The sequence below is a fragment of the Benincasa hispida genome, unplaced genomic scaffold (assembly GCF_009727055.1).
Source record: "Benincasa hispida cultivar B227 unplaced genomic scaffold, ASM972705v1 Contig650, whole genome shotgun sequence".
NCBI lineage: Eukaryota > Viridiplantae > Streptophyta > Magnoliopsida > Cucurbitales > Cucurbitaceae > Benincasa > Benincasa hispida.
In genome coordinates, this window is record NW_024064997.1 from 50,634 (window position 1) to 62,172 (window position 11,539).

At 32.2% G+C, this 11,539-nt stretch overlaps 2 protein-coding genes across 2 annotated transcripts; one reads left to right on the forward strand and one right to left on the reverse strand.

Annotated features, from left to right (window-relative positions):
• Window positions 1-2,959: 2,959 nt before the first annotated feature.
• Window positions 2,960-4,222, reverse strand: LOC120069874. Its single transcript, XM_039021689.1, has 5 exons — window positions 3,965-4,222; window positions 3,728-3,891; window positions 3,279-3,645; window positions 3,115-3,209; window positions 2,960-3,005 (listed from the first exon to the last, which is right to left on the reverse strand). The coding sequence occupies exons 1-5, from the start codon at window positions 4,220-4,222 to the stop codon at window positions 2,960-2,962; spliced, it is 930 nt and encodes a 309-aa protein (XP_038877617.1).
• A 1,010-nt stretch (window positions 4,223-5,232) lies between these two features.
• LOC120069875 (STOREKEEPER protein-like) lies at window positions 5,233-5,896 on the forward strand. The gene is made up of 2 exons (XM_039021690.1): window positions 5,233-5,326; window positions 5,400-5,896. The coding sequence occupies exons 1-2, from the start codon at window positions 5,233-5,235 to the stop codon at window positions 5,894-5,896; spliced, it is 591 nt and encodes a 196-aa protein (XP_038877618.1).
• Window positions 5,897-11,539: the final 5,643 nt, after the last annotated feature.

Genomic DNA, 11,539 nt, shown 5'->3' on the forward strand with positions numbered 1-11,539 from the left:
GATGAGAAGTTTCAGGGTGTTGCTAAGGTCAAGGTCTGCCACGTGCCCCAATTACACTTCCGAAGGGTTTTTATGGTTGTCGTTGTAAACTTTGTTGTTAAGTCCTTAAGTTGTATAAACGTTTATCACTGTCGTAATAAAACATGGGCCTACTTAACCTGTTATAGTTTATCTCCTTAACTTAATCATTCCGTTGTGTATAAGTTATAGTATGGTATTAGAGTTATTCCACAAGAATCATTAGGCAGTAAGTGTCAGCTCAAAGGTTGATAACTGTTGCAATCACATCCCTCTCTCAGGCTAAGAAGGTGGTCTGGGGGCGGGGGTGTGATAGATATAGTCGATAACCGGCTCCCATTTTCATTGTTTGGCGTTCGTCAGCTCCATCATGCTGACGGTGCATCTAGTACTGTAGAAGCGATTCAAGAATTCTCTTTCAAGTTGTTCCCAACTGTCAATCACCTCAGGCTCTAAGTCCATGTACCAATCAAAAGTGTTTCCTTTGAGGGTTCTGACGAACTGCTTGACCAGTAGATCTCCCTTTGTTCCCGCATTCTCGCATGTTTCCACGAAGTGGGCGATGTGTTACTTTGGGTTGCCCTTTTTGTCGAATTGCTGGAACTTTGGGGGTTGATATCTTGCAAGCATTCTCAAATTATCAATCCTCTGGGTGTTCGGCTTGGAATACATGAAGGAAGTTTAAGTCGGCCCTCCATATTGAGCTCTTATGGTGGTCATGATCATGTCTTGCATTTGTTGGGCCGACAGAGAGGCCATCGAGGCTGACTGTTGCAGTTGGTTTTCCTACAGCACGATCTTCCCCTTGTCAGTTGCTTTGACCGTGGGTGCTTAGCTTGAATCAGCAGCCTCTCGAGACTGCATTTGTTCTTTTAGGACAGCGATCTCATGGTCTCGCTCCTCGATAACTTTCATCAAAAAGTTAATCTTCCTTTCCATTTCTGCGATAGCCGCTTCCGTCGTCACGTCTGCCATCATAACAAAAATCACATATAGTGGTGAATCTCTTTTCGGCTTGCTGGAGGTGGAAGTAGAGTTGTCAAACAGGGGTTTTCCATCATTTTCCTCAAGATGTTGTGGGCAATGAGGGAGCTCTGCTCTTACTCCTACGTGACTTCTTTTGAGCGGTTGCGAGTCACAGGTCCCATGTACGAGCCGTTTATGGAGGAAGCTTTGGATGCCATCTTCTTAGGTGCCATTTTCCTTGTTTGGATGCTGAGAGAGAGATGCGAGGTAGAGGTGTCCCACCGGACGTGCCAATTTGTTCGCAAGAGGTTTCTGGAGAAACGTATTTCGTGGAGTTGAACTTGAGTTGATGTTGATGTTGAAATTGATTTGATGCAATGTGGTTCGATCTCTAATACTCGATCCTCTGATTCTCTCTCAATTGGGTGAATGTGCTTGACTTGAAGAAGAAAAGCACTGAATGTTCTTGAAATAGAAGTCTTGGAAGAGTCTTTGTATCTTCAAGGGTCTTCTGACTTCTAGGAGTGCAGCTTTAGGATTCTTAGGAGTCTTCTACTTGTTGATGAATTCTTTCTAGGCTCTCTGAATGTAGAAAATGTTTATACCTTCAAAGGACTTCGGTCTTTAGAAGGCTTGTATCTTCAAAGGACTTCAGTCTTCAGAATGCTTGCATCTTCAAAGGACTTCAGCCTTCAGAATGCTTGTATCCTCAAAGGACTTCAGTCTTTAGGCGTGGTCAACTTCAGGAGTCAAGGAGTCTTCCTGATTTGTAGAGAATTTCGTGTAAGCTCTCTAGAGTGTTAGATATGCTTGACCTCTCCAAATGGGAGAGCTTCTCTATATTAGAATTCACATATGGGGCTTTGGTTGATCCATAGGTCTGCCTTCGGCCTAATTTAGTTGGACTTGGGTTTGGTTGGATCCATGGGGTCTGACCTTGGCCCAATTAATTGGATTTTAGGCTTATTTGACATTTGGGTCAAATTCAACCTATTTTTGGGCTAGTTGACTTTGAACCAAATAATAATACAAATTGGGTCAAATAATCTTATCTGATTCAACGATCATGATAAAAACCACTGGGCGTCATCGAAATTTCTTCAAACTTCAATTCAGAACAAATGTCAACTCCATTGAGCCCAAATTTAATGACTTTGGAATTTCCGTCATTAATTGTAAATGAGTGGCAACTTGTGATTGGCCAAAATTTCTCATTCAACAGAGTCTAACACAATTGGACATAAAAGTTTATACTATCGATTTTGAGTTCAAAAGCACAATTTCTTCCACACACATTGGTCATAAAAAAAATATATATATATATATATATATATATATACACTTATAAAAACTTATTTAACTTTCTATATAAATAAATTATCCTTGACAAACAATCACTTTACTTTGCTATAGAAACTTTCTAAGAAAAATGTCAATCATATGTTTATTAATTAGAGCTTCTAAAAAAATTATATTCATACATTTTTTAGATTTTAAAAAAGTTTCATCGTATTTCTTTCTTCTTTTTTTTCTTTGATTTTCTTAGACTCATTAAACAAAACTTCAGATTTTTATTTTTTTCTTAAAAAAAATAGTGCACTGAATATTGAAAATAAAAATAACTGGGAAAACGAACAATAATAGAGTAAAAGATTTGGAAGGAAATCCATCATCATCAGTTTTCTTATATTTTTTGTAATCTGTTCTAATTTGATATTTAACATGATTTTGCTACTTCTTGTTGGTTGTTTTTTTTTTTTTTTTTTTTTTGGGGACAAAATTTGTTGTTTAATAACGGAATTAGTATATAAATTATATTTATATGAAAAGTGAAAGTTTACAAATGAATTAAAATTAAAAGCTGATATAAAATTGAAATAATAATCATATAAAAAAATGAGTAGAGAAATAATTAAAATCATTGGTTGAGGTTGGTGCCACTGATCTTGTTGATAATCAAGGGAGCACAGTTCACTTAGCTTCCCGAATTTGCTCTCATAATACTCCACAAAGCCTCCAACCTAAAGAGGAAAATAAATTTACACACACACATATATCAATATTTGAAACTAAAATAAAGAATTTAAAGCAAAGATATATATATATATTATGCTATGGATTGACACGTACCAATAGGCCAAGCATTGGAAAGGAGCATACTTGTCGTAAATTTGTTTGACATCTTCGCGTACTGTCTTATTGTTGCAAAATTGTCTTCCATGTACCTTGTAAAATTGAAAATAATTAATAATAAATGAAATAATGAATAATGAATAGATGGAAGAAATTAAAACCTGTTTTAAGTGCCTTATAGTTTCAGTATCAATTGGAAGTTGACGGTAAAGTCCAAGGCACATGAGTACATTAGCTGTCGCAAAAGGTCCAAAGCCTTTGATTTTAGGGAAATAATTAGGGTTTTGAAGATCGATTTTGCCGCTTTGAACGCATTTAGCAAAGTTAATGATGTAAGCAGCTCTGTAACCAAGACAATGCTTCTTCAACAATTCAACTCCCATTCTACAAACTTCTTCAGCATTTGGAAAATTCCCAATTTCTCCTTCTTTCTCCCCTAATTTCCTTTTTCTCTTCCTTGTAATTTGCCTCCTCATTTTCGCTTGGAGCTCACACAGCTGTCCAGCCATTGCCAGTGTCCTTTTCCACCTACACAGTACATACGTTTACTTTCTAGTATATGTAATCCATCGATCATAATACGAAAAAGGATGTAGATTTTTCTAATTACGTGGTATTGCATAGAAGGATGGACTTAAGCGCATCTTCAAAAAGAGTGGGAGATCGAAAAAGGCGACCAAACCCCATCTGTTTAGCTCTCGGATGCAAGCTTTGAAATTTCCTCAACTCATCTTCATCTTTCTCGGTAAGCCTAAGCATCCGAACCACTTGATCCTGCAAAAATTAAATTAAATTAGAATATAGCATATATTAATTATAAAAATAAAATATTAGGAAATGAAAATACCAAAATAGCTTGTTGATCTTGGGGAGAGAGAGGAGTGGAAGAAGAATGGATTTGAATGGTGAGAAGAGAAGAAGAAGGTTGGTTAATAGAGACAAAAACAGAAGAATGAGAATCAGAGAGTCGAAGTGGACGTTGGAGAGTTTTAGAAGAAGGAATCCATTGGTTTGGTGGCATCATAAACTGCCCATGATTACAAACTGCTTTCTCAAGATCGAAATCACTCACTGAAACTCCCAAATTCAAATGAATCGTCTTCATGCCTTTCTTTTACAATCCATAACTCATCATCTCTACACTTATATGATTTTAAATCCTAACGGCTACATTACCATCACTATTTCAATTTTTTAACTTTATATGCTATACTCCTAATATATTCCTTTCCTTTCCGTCTTTCTTTCTTTCTTCACAAATTACTTTCATTTTTTCAATTTTAACTTTCCTTTCTTACCGATAAATATATATGGCAGTCAATCAATCAATGTAAAACTTAATCACGTCAAACACAAATGTATTATTCTTCTGAAAGGAAAAATAAAAAATAATAATTATTCAGTTTCATTATTTTTCTTTTATATTTATATATATATAAAAAAAAAAAATTAGTTACTCTTCAGCTTTATTTATTAAATTATAATTTTAACTTTCAGAGTTTGTTTTCAATTTTAAAAAGTGTTTAATTATTGGTCTTCTAAGTGAAATTTTGTATCTATTTGATTTTTGACTTTTCATTTTATGTCATATATACAACTCTAACCTATTAATTTTTTAAACGAAAAATTAAGGATATATCGCATACAAATTAATTGAAAATTAAAAGACCAATTAAACAAGAATTTGAAAGTAAGGTTACACAAAAAAAAATAATATTTAAGAACCCAAACTTATAATTTAGGAAAAAATAATACTTTGGATTGATCGATTGGTATCTATTTGGTATCTAGAATTTCAAACATTTTATTTTTCAGTATTTCGTAATTTACTCCCCAACAGAAGCTGTCAAGCAAAATTGACTGTAAAATTATATACTATTTTATTGAGAAAAGATTTTTTTTTCCTTTTATTTGTATTTATGATTTAATTTTGTACGTTGAAAGTAGAAATAGGTTTACAGGTAATGTTTTGTTTTAATGTGATATAAACTTCAATTGGCAAATAATGTTGCCCTTCATTTTGCATAAGTGATCATCATTATTATTGAAAAACACCATCATCCTCATTCTCCACAAACTTCATCCTCAAAGTCAAACTCAAAACACAGAACCCACATGGAGGAGGAGAAGGAATCTAAAGAAAAAATGCCTTTTCGTTGGAGTTCCACCGACGAATGCACCATCTTGGAGAATTTTTATGAATTTGCAGGTAAAATGTTATGTTTTTTTTATGTCTTCCAGTTCTAATCTCCATATTAAATAATTGTATTAAATTAATTCAGGCAAAAATGGGAATTATTCAAAGGCGTTCTACCATTTTGTGAAGGGGAAATTGAGTGGTGAGGTATCCAATTCTCAATTGTCGACTAAAGTGTATAGGTTGAGGAAAAGATTCATGAAGAATAAACGTAATGATAATAATAATAATAATATGAGAGAGAAATTTCCAGACGAGAAGGTGTTTGAGTTGTCGAGAAATATTTGGGGAGATGATCAGGAAAACCCTAAAAGTACTATTGGAGGTGGAGGCCCATCATCATCATCTTCAATAAATATTATTCAATGGAAGCCTGAAGAAGTTGAGCGGTTCTATGAGAAAAGGTTTAAAATATTTCTTGAAAACATGAAGCTTGACGTTACTTCCATCCCAACTCATGTTTTGGAAGACGTTAGAAAAGAATGGGAAGATGTGAGAAGAGCTAGAAATGATTATGAGTTGAAGAATGCTGACTTACTTGAAGAAATTTCTGATATTAGATGCACTCAGAATGTGTCCTAATCTGATCACCTTAATTTCCTGTCTTTTATTCTCTTTTCTCTACCTTTTCATTTAAAGGCATCTATGGGGATATTCATTTCTTCAATATTCTTCTCTTGTGTCTAATTTTGTCACATCTCTCAAAAATATTCCATATTCTTTTTTTCTTTTTTTTTTTGACAAATTAAATTTCTTAGGAATGTCATAGTCATGAGAAAAATCATCTTTTGCTTATGCTTAAAAAGAAAGAAGCTTACTAATAAAGAGCTTGAGATTTTCTAATTTTATCTTGATCTATCATATATCACCTAGCTATGATGAAGGCTCTAAAGGATCTCTTGGTGCATCTATTAACCTCTCTGCCTGTATTTTGTTAAAAAGAAAAAAAGAAATTGCAAAAGAATCATCCATAAAGAAATTTATATTAGGTGCACAAAATTATTGGATAAGATTATTGACATTTTCGTAAACCTTTTTAAGATAAGGGGATCATAGTTTGTGAATGAAAATTATTCATCTATTTCTAAAAGTACTATTTTGGTTAAAGTCACTCCTTATATGTCTAAAGATATCTTATTCAATGTATATCTTATTTCATTGAATCTAAATTTGTGCCCAAATATGAAAAATCTAGAAATATGGATGAAAATTCAAATTTTCTACCTAGAAAATCTCATGTTTGATAAAAAAAAAAAAAAAAAATGGTTCATGATGTGAATTTAGTGAGTACATACCTGAAAAAGCTAGACCAAAGCTTCAAACATGAGAATTTGTGCCTAAACATGTTATTGAAAAAAGAAAATGGGTGCATAGTGCTAAATTTGTGCCTAATCATAGAAATTTTAGAGACATACATGTGAAATAAAAAAAATTGTATTTATATGTCATTTTTGGGAGTTAAATGTCATATTACACCAAATCGTTTCAAATTGAAAACTACTTCGAGAAAGAATTTCTTGAATAAAAATAAGTTGCAAAATCAATATGTTGAGAAATTATTGCCTAATGTCGTTAGTATTCATGTGGCAAAAATGATCATAAATTTAATACTCGTTATTTGCCAATAATAAATGCTTCTAATTTTTAAGCTAATTTTAAATTATTAAGTTCTTGCTTACTAAACAATGAAATACTCGAGAAATGGGTATCAAAATATTTGGTTGAGTTGTCTTCTTTTATAGGTGTGATTCAAGAACCAATTGATTGTTTGTAAATCCAACGAAAAAAAAAGTATTTGGTAAATCTTTATATTTTTTTAATTATTGAGATAAGTACTTTTATTGGTATCTCTTATGAATATATATTTCTTTAATGCTTTTGAAGTTTGAAATCACTACAAGAATTTTTACCTGGACCAATATCGCTACAATATATATGTTCTAATTGTCTTTTTTAGATTATCTTCAGGCTTAATTATGCACTTTAAGAGAATTTTGTTCTTGGCTTATGTGTAAGGGTCTGAGAGTTGAGTTATATACTTTTAAGACTATTAGGGTTTAGTCTTGAAAAAAATTAAGGTAGATTTAGGATTATTGAATGACGGGTTGAGTTATATGTTTTGTTCTTAATTATAATCATTTTAATCACTTTCTAGATAGTAAAATGATTGTTTGTGGTGTTCATGATTTCATTATAAACATTGACGACATGTTCGTAGCTTGGGATCGGGGTCATTCCTCAAAACCATTTAAAACATTTTGTTCAAGTCTTTATGTGATTGTTAAAGCTCTTTTTGTGCATTTTTCTTTGTTGATTTTAAGAAATCTTTCATAAAATTTGTTTTTCCTATTTCAGGTTGTACGTTTAAGTTCTCAAAGATTGTTGTTTGGATTGCAAGAAGATTTCAAGATGTTTATTTATTTTGGTTTAACATCTCACTTATTTTGGCTTAGAGAATGTTAAACCTTTTTTTTTTCTTTTTTTTGGTAGAAGATTGGTAAGAAATTAGAAATGCTCAAATTCAATTATACATATTATTTTTATTCGTAAAATTTTACAGATTGTATTAAATGTTAGTGTTATTTTTTTTATATAAGCTTAATTTTAATATATTTGTCCTAATTGATTTGTTTGAAGATTAATTTTTGTTTCACTACAACAAAATTATGATTCCATGACATTTAAAAATTATCACAATTAAAATTCGTGACAATAATTTTTTGTTTTGGTATCCCAGTAAAAGTGTGAGCATTAATGAAAATTTCTGAAAAATGTCATAGTTGAACTTTCAATGACAATAAATTATTGTCAACAATGATCAATTACTGACAATAATAAACTGTCATTATTAAGTTTACTATGACATGTTATCATTGTCATCATTTGACTCTAAATTGACTTATTGTTGTAGCGTTATGGATATTCACGACAGATATAAAATGTCAAAAAATAATATAGTGATCATTTTTATTGTCAAGAATATTTGAACTGGCATCTTTTATTGTCAAATAATATATGAACCATGACAAATATTTTATATCAACTAATGTTCTATCACGAAACATTTTTATTATCATAAAATTTCATATTTATGATACTTTTATATTGTTAATCAAATATATGTCTTGATAATCGGTTATTTCTTTGAACCCTGTCATAACACACATAATTTCCATCTACTAATCCTATCTTAACACAAGATCGATACAAATATAAATAGAACTTTCATATATGACAAGATAATTGATAACGTTTTAACAAAGAAACTATTGGATGTCTCCGAATGGACAAATTCAAGCAAACTAATAATCAATCTTGGAAAGAAACTAAATACAACGAGGTATTGTCATGAGTAACTACATTACAACAAGTTTTATCACTAACCAAACGTAAATCCACTTGCTTGGTAGCTTCACCACTTCAAAGAGTTCGTGCAAGATCTAGTAAAAATACATTCATTTTAGAGTTGAACTGAGTTTATCAATATCAACAAATATTTAAAAGATATTCTCATTGTTAGCCAAAGCTTAAGAATTTAACGCACCTTAAGCATGCTTAGTATTGAAATAACGCGAGAAAAACTAACAATTAAAAAAGAAAAAAGAAAAAGGAAAAAAGAACATAACTTGAGGTTCTTCAAGCCCTATGAAATAAAAAGAAGATAGTTTTCTAATGGGTACCATGTCCACGAACCTTTATCAATTTCAATAAATCAACCAATAAGAAACCAACATGGATAATATATACAATATTATCAGAAACAGAAGGCAACGAAGATTACTTTTCAGTACAAAAGCTTAGAAAAAAAATGAAGAAAAGGAAATCTAGCACACAAAGAGTTTCATGACTCAAATTGAAACCTAACCTTCAATCACACAAATCAACAAAAAATAAATTTCAGTCAAATAATTTCATCCAATATCATATTCAGCCAAAATAAAAGTTGTTTTGAAAATTTACCAGATAGGCTACATGTAGAGGAACTAAGATACATAGTTCCTGTGCACTTGTATCCTTACCAAGTACCAACCATGAAATGGCTTCTGTCTGAAAAGAACATATATACATATATATTTGGGAGAGGGTAGAGCATTGAATGAAGTAATTGAGATATGAAAATATAATTAATATGAAGGGAACACACTGCCATTGGAAAGAGAAACATGTGTTATTTAGTAAGTGATGCAGCCATCAGACTCCTCAAAGGAGCTTTCCTTTTCTTTACAAACTGCTGGAATTATAATATGGCCCAAATTTCCTGTGCAAAATGAAAATCAACATGACAATGAAAAATGAAAGCAAAGAGAATATTTAAAAGAAGGTGGGAAGGGGAGTTTTTAAAAACGGTGCAGCAAAATAGCATAGCATTCAAAGAACGTTGAAATTCAGATAGCGTAGATCAAATTTACACTCATGTAGAGACAGCCTAAATAAGCATGAATTTTTTTTAAAAAAAATAAAAATAAAAAAATCAAATTTTGATTGGAGGTTTGAACTAAAAGCACTAGGATTGACATGCAATCTCAAACAATCCATCATAAACAATTTTGTTCCACAATGCATATTTTCTAGAACATCCTACTTTTATTTTCTATTCCACAATGCAATTTTTCTATTTTTATTTACGTACACGTGTAACAAAGTAATACTAATCATATTGAAAATAGAAACATACACCATGCATGCAATATAACAATGAATGAAGATGCTTCATTAAGTTTGAAATCGGGAATATCATCCAAGCAATTAAATAACGTGGCAATTTATGATTGGTTCAAAATTTCTCATTCAACAATAATATATAAATATATAATAATAAGTAAATAAAATAACAAAGAATGAATTTTAACATTTTAAAATCGTGAAGCTTCATGGCGTACCTCCAAATTTAGGTGCCCCTTCTACGAATCGTGGACATAGGGTTTGAGGAGGATCAAGAGCTTCTAGGCTACTGAGAAGAGCTTTCACACTACTGCCAGTGCTTTCACGCCACTAGTTCGCTATTTTCACACGGTTGCTGTTGAGTTTTATGTCCTAAAACTCGTAGTTTGTAAAATGATAAACATTTTCTATAATCAATACACTTATTATTGATTTTATAAATTGTATACATAAGAGTCTAAATCCAATAAATTAAGACCCATGACTATTACATGAATACTTGGACTTTATGTGGAGACATAAGAGTGGATCAGGTTCGAGTAAATAGTCAAAATGATCTATAGTACATGAATAAGGTTGGGTACCTTATTCTGGTAACACTATTAGATGCGGCCTACACTATAGTTGTTACAAAGAATTGTAAAGTGCTACATACGATTTGATCCTAATTCGTACATGTTATGACATGAGGAGTGGGAGAGTCCTATGCAATGAATTTGCATAAGATCGGACCAAGAAATATGTCACTTTACCTTATAATGCTGTTTACTGTATAAGACGGACTATTTCACCTAGATAACCTAGGTAACTCAATCTTAATTTTGAGCTAACTATGAACTCCTGTTGATTTGGGATTATCCTTAGATTTGCATAGGTGAGGGTCTGTCTCTTATACACATCTAGATGTGTATAAGAGACAGGTATTAGTTTAGTTAGCTTGCTTTCTTTGCATTTTCATTGTAAGTGACCACTCGCCCTTTTGCATATGCAAGGGTGCCAGTTGGCTTTTTGTTCAGAATGCACTATATGGGGATAAGACTAACCATCATTTCCTCATACCCGGAGTAGTACTCTATAAAGCCGTTGTTGTTGCTTATTGCTTTCTAGTCTACTACAATCTTTCTTTCTTTATACACACTCTCAAATCTTCTTACGAAAACCTTTTCTCTAAACCCGTTTTCTAAAACCATTTTCCCTCGAACGGGATTGGAGGTTGCAAGAGGCACTCGGTGTGCCATCGGCAGTCCGTATTCGAGTTGGCTGGCTTGTTCGTGAGCGGGAACAAGTGCCGCACAATCGCTAAGAGAAGCTTCCGAAAGAGCGATTGTGACACCTAGCGCACTAGTCTAAACCTTAGGGTCATAATCGTAAATAACTACAAATAAATAAATATGCTGAATACGAATTCTGAATAGGTTTCGGGGGCACGAACTTGTTTTCACAATATCAATTACAATCAAACATAGTCCTCCTAATTTTGTTGCCAGACATATAATTTTCAGACATCAATTACTGGACATTGAAAAACTTCACTCCTTAGTTTTTATATTTGATTCTCAGAGA

Bases quoted from the DNA above. Each gene is read 5' to 3' on its own strand.
- LOC120069874 (XM_039021689.1), bottom strand. From the start codon at position 4,222: ATGAAGACGATTCATTTGAATTTGGGAGTTTCAGTGAGTGATTTCGAT. The intron at 3,892-3,964 runs GTATTTTCATTT...TAATTTTTGCAG, and splicing joins AAGATCAACAAGCTATTTTG to GATCAAGTGGTTCGGATGCT. The intron at 3,006-3,114 runs GTACGTGTCAAT...TTTCCTCTTTAG, and splicing joins TTCCAATGCTTGGCCTATTG to GTTGGAGGCTTTGTGGAGTA.
- LOC120069875 (XM_039021690.1), top strand. From the start codon at position 5,233: ATGGAGGAGGAGAAGGAATCTAAAGAAAAAATGCCTTTTCGTTGGAGT. The intron at 5,327-5,399 runs GTAAAATGTTAT...AAATTAATTCAG, and splicing joins GAATTTTTATGAATTTGCAG to GCAAAAATGGGAATTATTCA.